Here is a 22,660-nt window from a genome sequence, read left to right as displayed (position 1 = left end):
TCTCTCTCACGCCTGCGCGCGGCGTTCCACAGATGGCGTTCCACTGATGATGTAGATGCGAAGTAGCCAGTCCAGATGCGGCGCGCAGTAAAGTTGGGGCGGCAGAGATTCGTAATCAAAAGGCGACGTTAAAGAAAGAAAGGGGAAATGCTTCGGCTTTCGGACTGAAAGGTTCCGAAGATTACCGAGGCGCTTGTCGAGAAAACAGACTTTGATATCTCGAAATAGGTGTTACTGCGCAAAATCAGAAATACCTACTGCGGTGTGGCTGAACTATTGTCTTGATTTAGTCTTGTTCTCTGTACATTTTTATCTCTTAATTTGCGTTCTTGAATTTTTTCCATGACAAACAGTGTTAAAATGCAATGGCATATGTCCAAGAAATGGTATTAACTAACAACAGTCAGTCAGTCAACAACAGTGAAAACAACAATCACTGCAGCGACCATTCCCTGAAGGCGAAGGTAGAACAGCAGAAACCTGGGCCACTCTTTCTCTGTCATGCCTACATGCAGAGATCATCCCTGCTGATGCAACAACCCGGATCACACGACCTCAATCTAGATGAAGGTGATCCTACTGCTCACAGAACGGCAGAAACCCGGGGCCAGTTTCACAGAGGTACACGTCTTGTCGTCGACAATTGTAAAAAATAATTACATCTTGTGCTTGCGAGTTGTTACGGACAGGTACCTACTTCACGCAGATTTTCAAAAGTTTTCAATTAAACAGTAAAAGTTTCAGTTGTCAGACAAGTTTTAATTCTTAAATGTGTAACACAAGATTTTTGGCATTAAAATCCCATTCAATCAATGTCAATTTATTCAATTCAGCTGTAGTATAAATTTTATTTTAAGACACTAGTTCACTTTTTTTTTTTTTTTTTTAATTTTAACTCATTAGAGAAAGAAAAAAGTTAGACCACAATATCTTTCTAAAATAATTATTTGTAACTTGTAACTGCGACCTAGGTAAGAGGTAAAAAAATAAGTAGTTAAAAACAAGCGTCAGTTACAAGTCTGTAGCTACAATTGTCAACAGCCCGGGTGTTTTTAGTAGCCTACAAGTAAGTCACATGTAGAGTTGTGTCATTACAAGTTTACAGGACTGCTCTAGTGAAATAGTTTAAAACTTGTACTCCTGTGGGCTGTGTCTATTTTTTTTTAAATTTTAACTCATAAGAGAAAAAATTAAGACCACAATATCTTTCTAAAAGAATTATTTGTAACTTGTAACTGTGACCTAGGTAAGAGGTAAAAAAAAAAGTAGTTAAAAACAAGAGTCAGTTACAAGTCTGTAGCTACAATAAATTGTCAACAGCCCAGGTGTTTTTATTAGCCTACAAGTAAGTCACATGTAGCGTTGTGAAAGTTCACTAGTCATTACTAGTTTACAAGACTGCTCTAGTGAAATGCTTCACAAGCTTGCACTCCTTGTACTCTGGGCACTCACGTTAAGCCTCTTGGCCTGGGACCGGACCTGCAGCAGCTCCCGGATGGAGTCGATGAAGCCCTGGTAGTGGTAGTTGCACATGCGCTCGATGTCCTTGTCGTGGCTCTTGATGCGCGCGTCCAGCCGCTCCATGAACTTCTGGTGCTCGTCCCCATCGTAGATCGCCCTGCGCAGTCACCGCGTCCACGCAACAGTCGGGCGGCGGCCGGGGAAACAGGCTGGTATTTCTTTCAAGCGGAACTTCCCCGCTGAGGCACAAGGAATATGTAAAAGTACTCTTGTAATATTTAGTTTTAGTGGTTGTACAGTTTGTTTGTATATATGTATATATTTGTATTAATTGACTTGTTCTATATCCCGGAGTCCTTACCTCCATATGGGATCTACAGAACAAAAATGGAATAAATAAATAAATAAATGAGGGGGCTAAAAAATAGATCTCCCCAGGTATTTATACCCTGTAAGCGACTGATGCTTGATAACAAGGATACAGTCTGTTCCAGCCAGGAGAAAATCCCCGATTATTTCGCGGGAGCGACCACAACCGTCACGATTATAACGTTTTAAAAACTATATTTGGTCTTGTTGACGGCGAATTTATCAGAGACGGTAACGCACACAACGCAAACCAGGAACAGTGCCATGGAGCTCCTCCCGGAGCTTATGCCGGAGACCATCGAAAACCAGAATCAGGATGGATGGGCTGGGATCCAAACCCGGGTTCTCTGGACTCGGTGCTGGACCTATTATTAATTAAAACAAAAACTGGAGTCACAACAAAAACAAACATCTACTACAGGTCGCACCTGACTTTCGAAGTAGGTTTTAATTTTTTTGGTAAAAATGTTACTTTTTTTTTTAATATTTTTAGCATTTAAAATTTTATTTTATTTTATTGAATTTTATTTTCAATCCCATTTTATTAAATTTTATTTTCAATCCCATTTATGGAGGTATGATACATGTCACACACACACACACACAGTGACAAAAATTGTAATGTATTTATTTATTAATTTGATTTAATCACCTTTCAAACTTTAAATACGATTTTTTATTAAGTGTGATTTTTGTGATGCTGAATGTATATGAAAATATAATAAGGAACCAAAACCAGATTAAGAAAATATGGCTTCAGTCTTCTGAATGGAATATGATGCACTACAATAAAACAAAAAGGAAGGACAGTATCGCATGTGGATTCAGGACAACACAAACACGGATAGTGTCATCTAAATAAGTGACACAGCAAAATCACACTACACACACTCAATGAACACTTTATGCTATTAAAAAAAAAAAATGTTATTCGGACTAAACAGATATATCATTACCACAATTTTTTTTAACAAAGTTTACAACATTAAAAATAATTTTTAATTCAATTGATAATGTTGTATGTTTCTTAATAAGTAATTACACAAATGCAAAAATAGTCTCAAGATAGTGGAACGAAAAATTTTTAAGTTGCTTTTTAGTATGAAATTATAATGTTCTATATTTTTTACAGTTCATAATTTAGTTATAAACAATAAGTATTAAAAAAAAACTAGGAAAAGGCTCTAACAATTATACAGTGACTTATTCCCCATTTTTTGTATGCCTTAATGCCCCAATATAATGTGATATGTGAACACAATATACTACTGATTAATGATTACTACAGTTCTTTACAAAAATCCACAGGGTATTTAACATAAATACCTATCACAGTTAAATGTCTTACTAATTAAAAAAAACCTATTATTTTAAGTTATTTAACTCACAGACTTTGTTTCAAATGTCACCAGCAAAATTTTTTTGGCCAAGAATAAACATCAGTTTTTATTATGATCCGGAATTTTTATAGGTTGTATAATGTAAACATTTGTTTGAATTATACCATACTTACAACATTTTTACAACAATTTGGGCTGCCCTGCTGCAATCTTCAAAACTGTCGTGCCTGTCGAGACAAGGCCTCTGAGGCGGGCATTCTTCCATGGCAACAGCCCCGCGGGGGAGGAAACACAGTCCCACTGAACCGACACCCTCAGAGTCCCACTGACAATGAGCCCGTTAGGCAGAGCCGTGCAACGGGAAGCACGCGTGTTTATCAACTGTTATCAGCACGGCATATGGCCACAACGCTCGCTCGCTCGCTAGCCGCAACTCTCTATCATCAAGGGGTACGGACGAAAAAATTACATGGTACAATTATTTGAAAAAAAAAACTTGTTAGTTTGAAGGCGCATAGTGTGTGATCACACACCGTCGGAAAAACTTTATACTTTTGAAACATTTTAAACTTTTAAATTCTTTTAAAAATTGTTTAATACATTTTTTATACTTTTCCAAACGTTTCTGTAATTTTTCAAGCTCTATCATCCTTCCCGATAGTTTTCCATACTTTTCCATTTGCATGCATTTCTGCGCATTTTAGAGCACTTTGCAGATCATTTCACACTTTTTTTTTTACAATTTCACATACTTTTGCACGCTTTTACATACTTCTACATACTCTCTCTGGCAAACGCATGCTTTGGCATACATTTTCATAATTTGCACACTTTTGCACAATTTTTGCATACTTTTGCACAATTTTCATACTTTTACACAATATTACACATACTTTCATATACTTTCTCATAATCTTGCATACTATTCAATACTTTCGCATACTTCTGCATAGGCTTACATAAGCCGGTTTACTTTCATATATTTTCCAGATTTGTGCACAATTTGCACATTTTCACAGTCTTTCTTTCTTTTACACACAGTTTCGCATACTTTGGTGTTCTAATGATTTGTTCCACTTACCTACTTATGCATCCTTTCCATATGTTCTCATAATTGTCCACACTTTAAAATTATTATGCATACTTTTGCATGCTGTGGCATGTATTTGCATGTTTGCTTACTTTTGCTTATACGCATATACATTTGCTCAACTTTTGCATATTTTTGTTATCTCTTCATACTTTAGCACATTTTTTAACACAGGCCCTGCATAGAACTTGATGTTTCTTGATGACTAATGTTCTGGTGAGCCTATGGAGTGTGATCATTCATGTATGACTAAGCATACCTGTGATTTATCCCAGCATACGTACAAACAAGAGTCAAATATTCAATAAAACCATCTTTTAGGAGGGATAAAATGACTTTTTTATTTAGATTCTGAAAATGTTATTAAAATAAATTTCTCAGTAGAATCACTAGTTTCCAAACAAACACACTACATTTTTGAGACAAGAATCATTCTTCACTAAGCGCTTAAATGCCATGCTCCATTGTATGTTGTGCACCCTCTTACAATGAAACTCGAAGCTCTGCTATCTTCCTGTATTCCGATTGTACCCGAAGCCATGTGGACAGACTAGGGTACTAGAGATCGCTTGCGCCAAAAATAGACAGGCGGGGTACTAAGAATTAATCTGTTGGTGTCTCGTAAAAACAATTACTTTACAACTAATCACAGCAAACGTCTTTAACAATCTGAACACACGAAAGAGATTGTTTAAAAGTTGTCCCTCAGCAGGTCTGGGCCACGCTGGTTGTATGGTGCAAGGGAATCAGAGGCTTGCTTCGCTACCTTCAGCTGGCCAAGTGGAGGAGGGATAGTCAGCAGGGGAACGGGCAGCGGGGGGAACGGGGAGCGGGGAGTGGGGGGAACGGGGAGCGGGGAGTGGGGGGAACGGGGAGTGGGGGGAACGGGGAGTGGGGGGAACGGGGAGTGGGGGGAATGGGGAGTGGGGGGAATGGGGAGTGGGGGGGAATGGGGAGTGGGGGGAGTGGGGGGAACGGGGAGCGGGGGGGAACGGGGAGTGGGGGGAACGGGGAGCGGGGGGAACGGGGAGCGGGGGGGAACGGGGAGTGGGGGGGAACGGGAAGGGGGGGAACGGGGAGTGGGGGGAATGGGGAGTGGGGGGAATGGGGAGTGGGGGGAATGGGGAGTGGGGGGAATGGGGAGTGGGGGGAATGGGGAGTGGGGGGAGTGGGGGGAACGGGGAGCGGGGGGGAACGGGGAGCGGGGGGAACGGGGAGCGGGGGGAACGGGGAGCGGGGGGAACGGGGAGTGGGGGGAACGGGAAGGGGGGGAACGGGGAGTGGGGGGAACGGGGAGTGGGGGGAACGGGGAGCGGGGGAACGTGGAGAGCAGTGCATGCTGGCTGGAGGTAGAGACAAAAGACGTCTGCAGACAGAGACAGTCTGCCAGTGCGGCCTTGGCTGTGTGTTTGATGAGTTGTTTCAAAATATTATGGTAGTAGGACAGTTGAAGATGAAAATTATTTAAGCTCAACTTTTTATATGATGCATATGTTAATTAATGCTGAATCAAAAATCAGGGATTTCAAAAGGCATTTTTAAGTAAGATTTTACAGAAATGCCGTGCATGTTGGGAACAAACGGCCTATTAGATTTATTTTCTGAGCCTTGTTTAATATGCACTTAATGAGAAGAGTATATAGATTAATGATAGGATTAGTTTGTTTTTACAATGTTTCTTATTGTAGCATTATGCATTGCCGAAATTATATACGTGTGTGCATATATAAAAGTAGTTCAATAGTTTATTGTAGAATATTACATTTTGCCCTATTTTAATCTTAAATTATAAAGAAGAATAGGGTATCAGTCAACCAAATATGAAGTTTTGTATCTTAAAACTTGAGCATTTTACAAAGTGAAAATTTCTGATACTTAAAATGTTTGTTCCCCAACTTTGAAAACCATTCTTTACCCCTGTACTGTACCATTTTTTTTGTGCCAGGCTACCGTTATTTTAAAAGTTACCCAACATTTTAGTACTCTAAAGGCCTAACACACACCTGCCATGATAACAATTATTAACAAGTTCTTGTTTATTTAACAACAGAGGTTAATAAGGGGGCACAATTTAGGACAGTAATTAAGCTTGAAACATGGAGCCTTGATACACAGTGAAGTGACATCAAACGTCCATGCGCAATAAGCAGCATATATGTCTCATGCATGCCCCAAAAGCACAGGTAAAGACATCATGATTGTAGATAAATCTTCACGCTACTTGTTTTTGTATATTTGCCCAGGTATTTCGAAATTCAAAACTGAATCAAAGCCTATTTTGTCTTCAATTTCAACCAACAGGTAAATAAATCATACACTTATTTTGATTAATATGTAGAACACTGTCTATACCTATTAATCTCAAAGTACCATTCAAATTACATTGATTTAAAAATATTTTCCATGGACTGTTTAGCAGTAAAATTACTCAATTTACCCAAACATCAACATGCACGGAACCACAGTTTTATAAGAAGTTTTCACTATCTCAATGCTACACATTAGTCTGTATAACCTCTAAATTTCCATCAACGTTTTAATAATAAAATCATTATTATTTAAAAATGAGCCAAGAAATCTAAATACTTAAAATGTAACTTATGATGTTGTCCTACCTTAAAACTAACCCCACACTACTAGTATCTGTTGTCTCCAGTTCATACAGAAGGTGCTCATGTTTTGGTTGGGTGTTAAAGTTTGTTTCGGGCCCTCTGAAAACAGGCTGCACCATAGTCTCAAAATTTGAGTTTTGACTAGTCGCCCCCACACCACTTTCCAGAATTCAATTGCAGATAACTACAACAAGAGGATTGGCACAGCCTTGAAAGTTATATATAAGGGGTTCGCTTTGCGCAGGAGTGAAAACTCGATCGAACATAAATGTACCTGCGTACACGCTACCGTCAAAGACGGCGCGGAGTTTAATTAAATGCCCACACCTACGGGACAGGTACGCGTTTTTTTTTATTTTGCTACTATACATACCTGAATGTGGGTCCCCAGTATTCGTCAATTCCTTCTATTTCCTGGATGAAAAGTTCGTGATGCTGAGATCTGCTGTCCGGTTGACTATCCATTTTTCACAAAATCTTAACTGAAAGTCACGACAGGAATTTTGACAGCTCACTCATTTTATTGTGTGCAACTGTGCATAGGGGCGCATGAGCAAGCCTTGTTTGTAACAGTTAGAGACATCGAGTTACCGCAGTGGTTATATCGATATGTACTGCGATTTAAAAACCCAATTTTGAACAATCGAAAGGCGTAAAAGAACTTTCGTAGAAAATTTGATAATTTGATCAGTAACAATGTATTATATTTGTTATTTAAAATACCGTTTAGTTATCAGTTTTGAATTTTTATTAAAAATTTTCATCGGTATTCTTTGATGTTCTAATAGAAATGATTTAATATGTCAAATTTCCCGCCAAGTATTCTTTAGGCACGTGACGTTGGTTAGGATAGATTGTTTATCAACAGTGTTCAAGAGAAAGTGGATTCGACATCCAAGTACATAGTAGGTTAGTGAGGATATGTTTATATATATAGAGTCTATGGGTATTGTTAGAATGTAAATAACAGTTAATTTCTCTAGAGTAGTGTTTTATTAAATCTATTACCTATCATATTGTATGTGACATATACTGTGTAACTTTGTGAACTATTACTTACATGCACTTTCTTTGATTTCAGATCCAGAACATCATTATATGCCAACATTCCAGTCATCCTTTTTATTCGCATTATTTACACAATGAGGTCGTTCTGGATACAACTTACTTTGCTGCTAGTGTACTTAATCATTGTGTTTTTAATTTCTCGAATTTTGGAGCTGGTTCCATGGTACAAGAATGGCTCTGCATTGGTTCAAGCCGTCGATCCTTTCACATTAAGTGTCCAGCAGTTGAAACAGCTTCTTGAAAGCAGAGGCGTCAGTGAGATTGGTTACGTGGAAAAGAAAGATCTTGTGGACCTCGTCAAAGAATCTGGTAGGATTATACTTCTTTTGTGTAGGTTGTTACACAGTGTTGTCGCCCATTGAAAAAGTTGCCTTTAGTGTTTAGTGTCTGTTTACATTTACTACTAACCATAACTCAGATCACACAATTGATGTAATATGAAACTAAAAAATTCAAAAATCACAGTTCTGACTTAAACTGAAAATTCAGATTCATTGGCGTTATTTCTCGTGCCACCATACTGTCTCCTAAAGAGGGACATAGGGGCCTATTTAACAAAGTAAACTAAAGCAGTTTAGCCAGGGGTTTGGTTGAAATTTCCCATTACCTATTGCTGGCAACCTTCGCCATCTTAAAAGGTGTTATATTTATTTGTTTTGCTGCTTCCATTAACTTACAACAAAAAATTGAGTTTAATGTTTTTTTAAGTACTTTCATGATTGTTTATTTGATATATCTAGAAAAGATAAAATTTTCAACCATATTTAAACCTTCTAGTCTGTTGATGGCATCAAAATGGAAAAGTATTTGATGGATGGACGGATCATTGTAAATCCACCTTTACTGTCTTAAAATTTATGCTTTATTTTTTTTAATGGAGGCTATTATTCTACAAAGTAATATGGAAAAACACCCAGTCATTTTAAGTAAATATGAAGTTATGTAGTTTTTGGGTCACGTCCTTTTTTGACATTTTTAATTTAAGTGTTTGCCAGCTCCCAAGCATTCACTTAGTAGCTTCATACTGCAGCCAAGGAAAATGTTACTAAGCTTGATAAATATCTATTGAAATTATTTTGTTTTATATCTTATGAAAAACATACTGTTAATAGGTTATATTAAAACTCGGCATCTTTCTTAATATTGTGTAATTTCCTCTTTCTATTACACACATTTCTCACACACTAGCCATATTTATTTTCTTACTTACTCTATTACAGTCGTACCAACATAACTTATTCAAACCAACACCAAAGTTACCTAATGATTTTATTGTTTCCAACAGCCCCCCTCAATAAACGTTATTAGGTAGACTTTGCGAAACAACTAAGTAAACAATACAAGTGAACAGCTAAAAAAAAAACTTAACCAATAATTTGCATTATTCTAGCCCTATACTTCTTATACATTTCAAGAGTGTGATCTTATTCACTGCTTTAGTGAACATGTCAGCTATTTGATCCTGAGTACAAACATATTTTACACTGATAAGACCCTCACTGATTTTTTCTCGGACAAAATGATGGCGAATGTCAATGTGTTTCAACCGTTTGTGATTCTCTGGGTTTTTTGACACTCTTATTGCACCTTGATTGTCTTCGTATAGGATCACAGGTTCATTTTTTAACACTCCCAGATCCTGCAGTACCCCTCTGATCCAACACGCTTCAGCCGCTGCACCACTCAGAGCCATGTATTCCGCCTCGGTAGATGACAGGGCAACAGTTGACTGTTTCTTGGAGGTCCAGGTGATGGTATTACCTTGGAGTTGGAATACAAAACCTGATGTAGATTTTCTTTCTTCCACATCTCCTCAGCTGAGCTGCGGGTTCTTGTCGTCGGTAGACGAGTGTCAAGTCCAAGGTCCCTTTTATATATCTCAAAACGCGTTTTAGGGCAACCCATAGTGCTTCACTTGCCCGGTTTTGATATCTACTCAGAATGCCAAGAGTAGCACTAAGATCTGGTCTTGTGCCTAGGGCGACATACAACAGGCTTCCAATAATCTGTCGACATTTTGTTTCCAGCTCTTTGTCTTCTTCAGTGTCCTGGAAGTTTATTTTACACAGTGGGTCCATTGGTGTGGACACGGGTCTACAGTCCGCCATTCCATATTTCACTAACAATGATTTCAAAAAATGAGTTTGATTCAATTTTAGAGTTCCAGACTTTAAATCTTGAGAGATACAAATTCCTAAGTAGTTTGACACCGGTCCTAGGTCTTTCATCTTGAAATTTTTCTTCAGACTTTCTTTCAATGCCTGAATTTGGTTCTCATCATTGCCTACTATTAGCAGGTCATCCACATACAGCAGGACATATAGCTTCGTTTTGTCTGTGTTCTTGACATACAAGCAGTAATCATGTTTTGATCTTTTCAATCCTTCCCTTTCTATAGCTTCATTGAACTTTTCGTTCCAGCACTTTGGTGATTTTTTAAGTCCATAGAGAGATTTTTTTAGTTTGTAAACTGTCTTTTCATCCCCCTCCATTCCATCTGGTTTTGCTATGAAAACTTCGTCATCTATATCACCATAAAGAAAAGCACTTTGAACATCCATTTGATATATTGGCATGCCCAGGTCATTTGCAGTCGCCAACAGAATTCTAAGCGTCGCCATCTTAGCCACTGGTGCATACACTTCACTTGCATCAAAAATGCTGAGCTGCTCAAAACCTCTTGCAACTAGTCTCGCTTTGTACTGCACTGGTTCTCCTTTTTCATTTCGTTTAATCTTAAATACCCATTTGCTGCCTATGATGCAGGCATCTTTTGGAGGTATAACTTCTGACCAGGTGTCATTTTCCTTTATAGAGTTCAATTCAATATTGATAGCTTCTTTCCACTTTTGCCTTTCATTGCTCATCATTGCTTCTCCGTATGTTTGCGGCTCATCTGCACAAAGAAAACTTGTCTCATATTGGCTCAGATACCTTGGTTCCTTTAGTTTTGTTCTATCCCTCAAATTACATGTTCCCACCTTTTCACATATCTTTCCACAGTTATCTGTTTCAAAGCCTCTGAATTCCTCTTCATCTGCAGATTCATTATTTAAGGAACTATGTTCAATCGTACTGCTTCCCTCTACATTTTCCAGTTGTATGCCTTCCGCTTCATCCCTGTAGTGCTCTTCAGTTTGGATAGGTTTGGTAACTTCGATTCCCATTGTTGTTGTTACACCATCTGGCTTGAACACTACATTTCTTGATATTTCAATTTTTCCTCGGTTCGGTACATATACCCTGTAGGCCTTAGCATTTTCCTGATACCCTACGAATAGTCCTTTTGTGCTCTTAGGGTCCCATTTCTTTCTTTTCTCTTTAGGCACCTGCATGTAAGTCTCTGTTCCAAAGACTTCAAAATGTTTGATTTCAGGAACTGACTTGAACCATAGTTCATATGGGCTTTTTCCTTTAACAGAACTCGTGCCTGTCCGGTTGATGGTGTATACTGCAGTATTAACTGCTTCCGCCCATAAGGTTTTGTTCAGGTTTTTGGCTGCCAGCATAGTCCTGGCTGCCTCCACAACTGTTCTTATTTCTCTTTCAACTTTCCCATTTTGCTCTGGGCAGTAAGGTGCAGACTTCTGGTGCCGTATTCCCATTTCATCAGTGATATTCCGCATTTCTTGACTGCACAGTTCAGTGTCGTTTCCCGTTCTCAGAATTTTTACTGGATTTCCGGTGTCGTTCTTAGCTATACTTAGAAAGTTCTTAATCTTTTCTTTAGCTTCAGATTTGAACTTCAAGAAGTAAACAAATTTATACCTTGAAAAATCATCTTTTATCAATAGGAAATATCTTGAACCTCCAATTGATGCTGTTTCCATCGGGCCACAAATGTCTGCATGAACGATCTCACAAGTGTCCGTCGTTTTGTGTTCACTTGATGAAAAAGGCAGTCTCTGTTGTTTCCCCTTCATGCAAGCTTCACAAAAGAAGTCCTCAGTACCTTGCACTTCTATGTTGTGGCTCTTCAGAATATTTTTGACCTGCTCTGTATTTTGGTGCACCAACTTTTCATGCCATATTTTAATGGAAGGCTTCTTCACAACACTCACCACAGCTGGGATTGGTTCACACCTAAACATCATCTTGTACAGCTTCCCCTCCAGAGTTCCAACAGCATACACTTTTCCAGATTTAGTAAGTTCACATTTAGACTCTCTCCATTCAATTTGATAACCTCTTCTCAACACTGCACCAACAGAGAATAAATTGAATTTGATATCAGGAACATATAACACATCTTTTATCTCCGATATTTGCCAAGAATTACCATCATACACCTCTACTCTCACAGTCCCTACCTCGTTTGCTACAAGAGTTGACCCATCACCAATTACAATATGTTTTTCACTATCCAGCTTGCACATGTCATAAAAAAAATGTCTTTGAGCACACATATGTTCAGATGCTCCACTATCCACATACCAGCTTTTGTCATCCAGGCTTTCACTTACCATTGCAGCACTGATAAAAGCATTCAGATTGCCCCCCTTTAGTGTACGATGAGCAGGTTCAGAGCTATTTTCAGCTTTTAACCTCCATCTACAATCTTTACTGATATGTCCCATCTTTTCGCAGTAATAGCACATACGTCTCCCACCTGGATTATTAGTTTTCGATTTATTAGAATAGCAGTTTTTCTGAATGTGTCCTGCCTTCCCACACTTAAAACACTTTAATGGATTCGGCCTACCTTGATTTTTAGACAACAGGGCGTTATCCTGACTGCCCTTTCCAGAGATACGCTCCTCTTCAATCAACAGACGTGCACTTAACTCTGACAGTTTTTGGTCCTTTGTTGACACAGACTCCCAAGCCGACACAAAGTGTTTATATTCTTCCGGTAGTGATACTAAAATCTTCGTCATTAGCATTTGATCGGACAGCTTCTCCCCATGCTGCTTCAGCCGGACCACCAACTCTTGCAGTTTTGACAGGAAAGCCGCGACTCCTTCCCCTTCGTATTTTAAAGAAAAGAACTTGTGCTGAAGTTGATGCAAGCTTACTTCCGACTGCTGTTCAAAAATTGATAACAATTTATTCCACATCTCTTGTGCTGACTCGCAAGCCAAAATGTGCATCATTGGTCCTTCTTCTAATCTTGTGACAATTATTTCTTGAGCTTTGCTGTCTCGTGTCACCCATTCCTTTAATTTCTTCTTTTCCGTCTCGGTTTGTGAATCGTCATCCACCACAGTAGGTTTAAACTCCTCTCCAGACACCACACTATATAAACCTTTTGATTTTAACACGACCGTAATTTGAAATTTCCAAACACTCCAGTTTGATCCATTTGCCAATCTAATGTAGTTATAGTTGGATTCCATAATGGATGCCCGCACTGCGTATTTTCTTCTTCTTTTCTCAACACATCACTATCGCAATAAAACTGTGATACTTATTCAATAACACCAGTGTACTTTCATACGGCCTGGGCCCATAACCTGTTAATAGGTTATATTAAAACTCGGCATCTTTCTTAATATTGTGTAATTTCCTCTTTCTATTACACACATTTCTCACACACTAGCCATATTTATTTTCTTACTTACTCTATTACAGTCGTACCAACATAACTTATTCAAACCAACACCAAAGTTACCTAATGATTTTATTGTTTCCAACACATACGTATATTGGTATTAAAAGTTATTTATATGACTTGCATAAATACCTGTAATACCTACTGCAAAGTGATGTTACGCAAAATTAGTAAATCTGAAATTGAATGCAAAGTCAGATGATCCTGTCAATGCAAGTTATTCTATTAAGTCAAATGGCTCTAGAAACATACTTTTGCACTGGTAAATTGAACGTGTTTTCCTTTTTAAGTCAAATTAACTCACCATGTATCATTTTGCTTAATGGGTCTGCATTACTAAGTCAACTGGGTTCGTTATTACAGGTAATACTATGTGTACAGGATGTTACAGGTTGAATTTATCTCTCAAATGTTTTCACCTTTAATACTGAAAAAAATGAATACATTTCTGCGAGTGGTAGATATATTGGTGTTGCATTTTCTCATGTTTGATCACCAAAGGTTCATTTCCTGGGCAGGACGCCTACAGGTTACAAAAGTCATGAAAATCACGAGAAAAGGACTGAATGACTGTTCACAGATGTCCCGAAATAAATTTAACTGTGCTAAAAGACACAAAATTTTAATTTCCAGCAACCTCGCAGTTCTTTTTGATGCCTCACTTTCATTTACTCTCGCGAATGGAACAATAAATATTTGTAGAATGTCCACTCTCAGAATCATCAATTGAAAATTATTTATGAAAAGTTTTTAATTTTCTGACATGAAAATCATTAAGTTCATGTGAAAAGTAGATTCATTTTGTATTATGTTTGTTTATTCTTATGTAAAAAAAATAACCTGTTACGTATAAAGTTGTTAATAAAAGGTACTGAGAATGTTTTACCAGGAATGTGAACACTCCCTGAAGGGATTTTACAGCCTTTTAACACATTGAAAATTCCTTATATTTGCCTATATCCTAAATATTTTTTTATAGCAATTTGCAATTAGTTGGAACAAGATAATATGGTGAATTGCTAATAAAACTTAAATAACCGCGCAAAGCATGTCAATAACCATATCACACCGATGTCGTTTGATCTTGCCTCTCTTTTATTAGCAACTTGTTATTACATTAATTATGTTTGGCACATTTTTCAAACACACAAAAATAATGCTTATTATCATTGCTAATGATTTTGTTCTGTAAGTGCATCATGACTGTGTCAGTTTGTCCATAAAAGAATAACCCAGTTTCAAATCTACATTATAACAGTTTAATTAAGACTATTTACAACAAATCATACAAAAAAAATTGAAGGTCAACTTACCCAGTTTTTCTTACAAATGTTCAATGTGTGTACCTTTAGGTATACAGACACATCCAACCTTCAGTCCAATTCCTCCCACACATTGATTTACAAGGCCGGGGTAATGTAAGCAATAGCCACTTAAGTTCTGTGTCTCAACTCTGGCAAATCATTAGGTAGCGGCGGAACGTAGATAGACACTGTCACAATCTTTTATAAAGCCCCAAAAGAAAGAATCGCATGTTGTTATGTCAGGTGAACGTGGAGGCCAGCGAAAAAGGAGCTCTGTCGTCTCGACCATTACTACCAATCCAATGGTCAGGGACTTCGACGTTCAACCACTCTCGTGCGAAGAGATTCCAATGGGGAGGGGCTCCATCCTGTTGTCAGATAAAGTTTACAGGTTCACCCTCTACTAACTATGCTCACGTGTTGCCATTTTGTGCAGGTGGCGCTACAAGCGAGAGAAAAAAAAAAAGAAAGCAGCACTCACACATACGCTCGTCTGAAACTGTTTGAGTTACTCTTTTATTGTGACCTTGAACCAACACTGTACAACGCTTAGTTGATACTATTAAAATTTCTGGACATACTGAAATAAGCACTAAGAAATATTTTATTTCCATATTTGTTTAAAACTAGTGCATGAAGGAAATGTTGAAAATGTACGGTTAACTTGGAAATCTCCTGTTTTTAAAAACCAATGTGATGTTGAAGTGAAAGTTTTGAAGTGCTGTTCCCAGTGGTCGGTGGACCGGCATGGCGGTGTAGGTGAGTGTGTGTGTGTGAGTGTGTGTGTGTGCGTGTGTGTCGCAGCGCCGGTGGTCTAGGGGGCGGTGTAAGTGTGTGAGTGTGCTTGTGTCGCAATGCCGGTGGTCTAGGGGGCGGTGTAAGTGTGTGAGTGTGCTTGTGTCGCAGCGCCGGTGGTCTAGGGGGCGGTGTAAGTGTGTGAGTGTGCTTGTGTCGCAGCGCCGGTGGTCTAGGGGGCGGTGTAAGTGTGCTTGTGTCGCAGCGCCGGTGTCCCAGGGGGAGGTGCGGGGGCGGTGGAAGTGAGAGTGAGTGACTGAGTGTGCATGTGTCGCAGCGCCGGTGTCCCAGGGCGAGGTGCAGGGCCTGGAGGCGCCCCGGCCGACGCCCGCCACCGCCCACTTCTCGGGCGCGCTGCACTTCTACGAGCAGGTGGAGGACACCAAGGACAGCGTGTGGCTGGTGCAGGTGCTCCGGCGCGGCCGGGCGCTGCTGGACGACGCCGGCTGGCGCTCCGTGCGCGCCCAGGTGGCGCCCTTCGCCATCCGCACCGGGGTCTTCGACTGCCGGCTGGACATGCGGTGAGCCCAGGCTCCGTTCACGAGAAGGCTTACATCTCTGTGGTGAAACACTCACTCACTATTGTGTTTGTACTGAAGCCAGAGATCTTAAAAATAAGCCCTCATGACGTCGGCGCATGCGCAGCGTGGACGGGTCCAACTCAGGAGGGGTAAGGAAGGAAAAATCAGACCTAGGGGAGGGGAAATCAGCAGTCCCGCGGCGGGCACTTCAAAATCCAAGTCATTACGTCGGGCTGCCGGCTCAGTACAATAAAAGACACTTCCTTTACATATGTCTATTTTTTTTTCTGACGATTTCAAAATATCGAGGAAAATTACTTCCGTACACAAGTGCTGAATAATGGTGTGGTCATAGCGTGTTTAGACTTGTATGGTAGTTAAATTTTCAGAGTTAAGATCTGTGAACTAAAATTAATCTTTTAATTATTTTTTTTCCAAAGAAAAATTTTATGTGGTAGAAATGTTGTTTTCACACATTGCTGGTAAAACTCAGTTTAAATTGAAGTTGGCATGAAAAGTGAGATTACTAATGGAAGTGGTTGTCTTGCAGGTTGTGCAAGAGCAAAGGATGGGAGGAGTCGTTGCTAGTTCTTGCGATGCCGAAAGGCACTCGATCCAAAGACAAGGTTATATTGAAAACTTTTTCTTCCAAGAAACCTGAGGTGAGGAAATGTTAATGTTCTGCATATACTTTTAGTAAGGATTGCAAGTTATTCTTTTTTATTTAAGTCATCTGTATTTGAAAGATATCTGTTTAAACTAATTTTAGCATCATGTGTAGTCTTATCTATGTTAACATGTTTATAAAATTACTAAAAAGTGTAGTTGAGAATGTCAATAGATACAACCAAAGCTTAGTTCATCTTGAAAATGGTTTTGTTCATCTTAGTCTTGTTCATTTGATTATATTTATTTGGTTTTTAAATTTATTGTTTTAGGTATTTTACCTTCCCTGAGAATGAGTTCAGATATCTTTTTGTTGTATGAATTTGTCTGTGTTTATTATTATTACTGTTTTACTTGGGTTGGATGTCTGGTCAACGGCAATGCCATAAGAAACGAAGGAATGCAAATACACAGAACAGGGACATTAGGGATGGATTTGAGTTATCGGCTGTGGCTTTTGGTAAGTAACCAACCCAGAGTTTTCTTGGAGTGAACTCAGGAACTCGTGGGAAACTGAAATCAGAATCGCTGTGCTGGGATTCGAACCCAGGTATTCTGACAGCGAGTCCGCTGTACCACCTTGCTGTGTATATTGTCACAAACAGTAACCTTCCGAAGGTTTGGTCATGAAAGTCATGAAAAAGTCCCCTGAGATGAACAGTAACTTATGCTGGCTTTCATTTTGGTTCTGATGCCGCACTTCAGTTTGTAGTCTTGCGTGAAATATAAATAGTTTGAGTCTATCCACGTAAATCATCCCGGTGGAAATTATTTCTGAAATATTTTAGATTTTTAGACATGAAAATCAACAAGTTTGTGCTAATAGTATATTTATTTTGTAATACGTTTAATTTTCTTGCGTAAAGGAATTTAGCTTGGGATGCGAAAATGTTACCAAGGATAATTTAATTTGAGGGTTCTAAAACATGTGTAGTTAGACTGTGTTGCACGGTGTTTCCCGGGCAGAGCGTCGTGGGGTGGGTCCGTGCCGAGCTGTCGGTCCGGGTGCACAAAGTGGCGGGCGTGGAGGAGGCCCGGTGCGGCTGGCTGGGGCAGTGCGCGGCCCAGGAGAACAGCACGGCCCCCGGGCCCGGCCGGGACGCCCGGGACGTCCGCGTGCTGCTGCTCACCCACATGCTGCACCCGCCCTTGTTCCTGGCCGCCCTCAGCATCAGGTTCACCGGCCGGGTCCGGTTCGGCATGCTGGCCGTGCGGAGGGGGCGCCTGGCAGCCGTGCGGCGCCGGCTCGGGCTGCCGGAGCTCGGGCGCGCGCCCGCGTACCTGGTCGTCACCCCGGAGAAGTCGGTGGTGTACGGCCGGCGCCGGCTCGAGCACTTCAACTTCCACTCCATGAACGTGTTCCTGAAGGCGGTGCAGCCGGAGATGAACGACGTCTTCCTCTGCAGCCTGGTGGTCACCAACCTGCTGGCGATCCTGCAGACCTGCCAGGTGAGGGGGCGGGAGCACCCGTGAGTATCGGTCAGCGCGCCCGCCTTTTGTCCCCCCCTGAGGTGGACCGAGTTTCAATTTCATTCTTGTATTCAAGGTGATGGATGTATTACCTATATTTGTGGACTTTCTTTTTTTGAGGAACACACATATGAAAAAATATCTTCTTTGTTTAAGGATCGCTAACATTCAAAGGCATATTAGATATCAAGTTATAATTATTTTACCAGGAAACTTAAAAATTCAATTATTTTTATTATTAGAGTCAAATTTTTATGGTGTAATATAAAAGCGAATTTTTATTCTTTAAAAATAGTGGATTTAGTCTTTATTGTCATCAAGATACTTAAAATGTGTAAATAAAATAATTATACATCTAGTGATGATAGTTAAACAACAAACTGCAACTAAAAATAATCAATAAGTTCCTTTGTTTATGAGAACGTTACAAATATGAAAATTAAAAGAACTGAAAATTTTTTTTAAACTGCACTGTTTAAACCCAAATTTTTATTACTATTAATATGATTCAAAATCTCAACATGCAGTGTTAAAAGCCCAAACTCATATGTTTACTTGCGATGTTTCTCTGTAGGCCTTTAACCACATCTGTGTAGTATGAGTTATAGAATGCTTTTATTTACTTCAGTAAACCATAAGTACAAACTAAATTAATATTTTTACTTAGAACATAATGTTTTATGTTTTTGAATCAAAGCCGGGACTAAAGATACATGAAAATAATTATTTTAATAGAGAAAAAAAAGTTAAGTGGGACCAATTTTGCTTTATTTTGTGTTTTGCCTTGTATTTTGGTGTTATGTGTTGATAATAATTTCGGTGTGTGACTGTGTATTGACGTCAATTTTGCTGTTATTTCAGTTATATCGTTACTAACCATATAATCTTGCCTCTACTTATTATTTGTGTTTAAATGGTATTTTCACATCAGAATAACATAAATCATGATTTAAAATATTTTTTTTTTATTGTTAATATCTATCGATTGGTAAGTACTGTCAAAGAATTGATATAAACCTTCACTAGTAGCTTCCAAAAGGTGTTCTAAGTTTGATGCAAGTAGACTGGTTCACGGGCCAGGCTGGTTGAGTGGTCAGGTAACTTGTGGTCTGGGTTCTGTTCTCAGCTGGGTTGCACCAGATTGTTCGCCAGTGGCGAATGTGATGGAAATCTCGGGACTGCACGTGTCTTCCCGCCCACTCCCTTGTCGTGGCGAGCGTGCTCGGGGTCAGCCGCAGGGTGGTTTGTCGCAGGTGTGGGAGTGCCTGTGGTGGAAGCACGTCGCCCAGTGCCTGTGGATCATGTTCAGCTACAACTTCTGGTTCTTCATCTCCTGGCTGCTGCTGCTCGCCACCTACAAGTTCTCCGTGGTGAGCGCCGCGGCCGAGCTGGGGCTCTCGCTGGTGCACCGAGCCAGCCTCTCCGAGCTCGGCTCCCTGGTCCGGTCCGACTGCCTCGCGCTCATGCACCACCCGTACATCTTCTTCACGACGTTCGCCGTGTTCGCGTTCGTGGCGGCGCTGGTGCTGAACCGCGCGTGGCCCGTGGAGCGGGGCGCGGGCGTGCGCTGGACGGGCGTGCTGCCGGCCGGCTCGCGCTGGATCAGCCGCTACCTGTTCCGCCCCATGGGCGGCATCTCCGCGCCCGTCTCGTCCAACGACCACGTCCGGGAGGAGCTGGAGTGGCTGATCGAGCGGCTGGCCGTCCCCAACCTCTGGCTGCAGCCGGTCGTCCCGCACGGCTACGTGAAGGGCCTGCCGGCGTGGCGGTTCAGGGGGTGGGACGCCTGTCGGGGGGACTCCCCGGCGGTCCTGGAGCGCCTGATGGACGCCCGGGACCCGGCGGACGTGCTCTGCCGTGGCCGGGGGACGCCGCGGGCGGGCCCCGACGAGGCCGGGTCCACGCCGAGCGGCAGCGACGTGTCCGAGGACAGCGGGGACGAGGGGGCCGTCGCCCCGGCGGGCATGCGCCCCACCGCGGAGTGCGCCGTGTGCCTGGAGCAGTACGCGCGCGGGGCGTGGCTGTGTGGCCTGCCGTGCGGACACTCCTACCACCAGGACTGCATCATGGCCTGGCTCACCCGGGACAACCACAACTGCCCCGTGTGCCGCTGGCCCGCCTACAAGCAGAAGCACCCGCGTGTCGAGTGACTGACACACACGACACCTTCCCCTCCCCTCCTCGCTGTCCGAGTATGTTGCACCTTCCTGAGAAGTCCGTCTTACCAGGCATTCACAACGTTAAACTAACTGAAAACCTGTATCCAAAATCATTTGCATTTCATTTTCGTGTACTATCACAAACATGATTTTAATTTTTTTTTCCACAAAAGTTGTTTTCCTTATTTAAAAAATAATAATAATATTTTGTATTGTATTAATATTATTATATGTGATCACAGGAAATATACATTGTAACTTGTAGCATTATATTTTTTAAGAGTGCCATATGCATTTTTTTTTTTTAGTTGGCAGAATATTTTTCTCTTCCCCAAAAATAATTGTAATGTTATTGAAAAGATGCAAGCCTTGGAAATTAACATTCAATACAAAATAATATTCAGATATAAATAAATTATTAATAAACAAATATATTACCATATGTGCAGCAAAAAAAATTTTTTTACTTAGTTTTATATTATATAATAATAGTTGGTATTTTTTCAAATACATTTGCAGAAAGACTTAGCATTTTTGCAGAAAGAGTAAAAATGTAATAAGTTTACAGGAGAGACACAGAAAGTAAGTAATTTTTCCTGAGAGAAAGTGAATTAAATTGTGTATAAGAATTTGTACATGTTAAATTTTAGTAACATGTTTACTTGAATTCAGCTTGTATAAAAAGATCTTACACACAGGTTAAGTATACTTGTAAAGATTTTTATTATTTTTATTTATGGTATTTTTGTTTAGCCCAGCTCTGAAAACCGTGTGGTAAAAAAGCATGTTTAATAAATCTGTCCTTTATTGTACCGACAGCTTCTGAAATACAGCATACAACCAGATTCTTGTAATTTTTGTTTAAAATCATAATTTGATTTAAAACTAAAATTTATTATAAAATATTATTTGATGCTTTCAAAACATTGCAAAATTTTCTTAACTTTTTTTTATGATCGTGACTACATGAATTTATAACTGAAAATTACTGAAATACTGACTGTATTCTATTCTTTTTTAGTCATGTCAAAAAAATGTGCACCACAGCGTATTCTGATTTATTGATGTATATAACTGTATTATATGACACAAGTTACTATGATAACAAATTATGCATTTTTCTCCAAGTTTATTTATTTATTAATTTTTGAATATTCTGTTGTGACCAAGTCTCTTACACAGTTGCTAAGTGGTTTAGTTGTAATAAATATCTCCTTTGTTTTAGTTACTTTATGTTCTGAATCAAGAGGGCAAATAAAAATTTATGTCCACAGATAATAGACATTTTTCACCTTTTTGCATGCAATTACAGTATATGGCACAAAAAGTAGTATGTATTTGTTTATTGCATTTTACAGCAAAGCAGAGAAATGAATTAATTAAATTCTATATAACAAATGAATTTGTAAGCTATTAAATCCAGGGAACTTGTGTAAAAAATCAATATACGTAATGTAAATAAAATATTTCTCAATCCACATCTACAGTTATCTTTTCTGTTCCTTTCCTATTTGCCTTTGATTATTGCTTCTAATAGAAAATAAATGTTCTCAATGCGTTCACACTGGTTGCTCTGTTAACTGTGGGATACTTCGAATTGGATTTTTATGACATTTCTTAACTTAAATTTATAATAATTTTTTTTTAATCTATTCTCATTAAGTAATACTATGAATAATACTGTAAATGCTCTTCTATAATTCATAATCTTTAGCTGAAGTTAGTTTTGTCATATCTGCAACTATAATAAAAATTAATTTTTATAGTGAAACTTCTTTGAGTGTGATGGGAGTAAAAATTTTAATGCTGAATTTTAATGCATCATTTTCGTGAAACATTGTTGTGAATCATTTCTGATGCAAAAAAAAAAAAATAGAGGATAGATACTTGGCCGATATACTTAAGAATTGGGGTTTTAATTGGCAAAGAAGTTTCACATCTATCTCTGTGCTCTGTTTTTGTCTCAAAGAAGAAATAATGTAGGTCACTCAGTCTGTATCACTTCCAGAACATCTGTTATGATATAATTCTATCTGCCGAGGTGAGGTTTAATTGTTTAATATTTTAACTCTAAAGTAGCCTAAATGGTAGGGAGGCCTCTCCCTTGCAGTGACCACATGGCCGGAAATATGTTTCACGTTTGAGGAACAGTTAAAACCAAAAAAAAATTGGCATTAGCTGGGTAATTAATATGAAGAAAAGTAGACAAAAACCATCAAAATATTCTGAAAGTTCCCAAAGCAACAGGAAACGA

At 39.6% G+C, this 22,660-nt stretch overlaps 2 protein-coding genes across 4 annotated transcripts in view; one reads left to right on the top strand and one right to left on the bottom strand.

Moving 5' to 3' along the window:
* Nucleotides 1-7,466, bottom strand: part of LOC134536165 (exocyst complex component 6B) — a 31,212-nt gene extending 23,746 nt beyond the window's left edge. The window contains exons 1-2 of one of the 2 annotated variants that reach the window (XM_063375796.1): nt 7,246-7,466; nt 1,453-1,618 (exon numbers count right to left, since the gene is read on the bottom strand). In XM_063375796.1, the coding sequence (XP_063231866.1) occupies nt 1,453-1,618; nt 7,246-7,337 (258 nt within the window). In that variant the 5' untranslated portion in view covers nt 7,338-7,466. Of the gene's footprint in view, nt 1-1,452; nt 1,619-3,343; nt 3,562-7,245 lie in introns of those variants that run through there. The other variant, XM_063375797.1, reaches the window with a different exon arrangement.
* Nucleotides 7,467-7,553: 87 nt separating this feature from the next.
* On the top strand, nt 7,554-21,878 carry LOC134536164 (E3 ubiquitin-protein ligase RNF103-like). 2 transcript variants are annotated; one of them, XM_063375795.1, is made up of 6 exons: nt 7,554-7,781; nt 7,954-8,249; nt 15,868-16,111; nt 16,662-16,773; nt 17,744-18,226; nt 19,501-21,878. In XM_063375795.1, exons 2-6 carry the CDS (start codon nt 8,015-8,017, stop codon nt 20,395-20,397), a joined length of 1,971 nt encoding a protein of 656 aa, XP_063231865.1. In that variant the 5' UTR covers nt 7,554-7,781; nt 7,954-8,014; the 3' UTR covers nt 20,398-21,878. The 2 variants fall into 2 exon arrangements, with proteins under 2 accessions (XP_063231865.1, XP_063231863.1); XM_063375793.1 differs by lacking the exon at nt 7,554-7,781 and adding an exon at nt 7,808-7,831.
* The last annotated feature ends 782 nt before the right edge of the window (nt 21,879-22,660 follow it).

The sequence above is a fragment of the Bacillus rossius genome, chromosome 10 (assembly GCF_032445375.1).
Source record: "Bacillus rossius redtenbacheri isolate Brsri chromosome 10, Brsri_v3, whole genome shotgun sequence".
NCBI lineage: Eukaryota > Metazoa > Arthropoda > Insecta > Phasmatodea > Bacillidae > Bacillus > Bacillus rossius.
The sequence above is the reverse complement of the archived record's forward strand: the minus strand, read 5'-3'. Positions and strand labels throughout refer to the sequence as shown.

What these genes read in the sequence shown, in the direction of transcription:
- LOC134536164 (XM_063375793.1), top strand. An exon ending in GGACCTCGTCAAAGAATCTG is followed by an intron (nt 8,250 to 15,867) that starts GTAGGATTATAC and finishes CATGTGTCGCAG; the next exon opens with CGCCGGTGTCCCAGGGCGAG. An exon ending in GACTGCCGGCTGGACATGCG is followed by an intron (nt 16,112 to 16,661) that starts GTGAGCCCAGGC and finishes GTTGTCTTGCAG; the next exon opens with GTTGTGCAAGAGCAAAGGAT.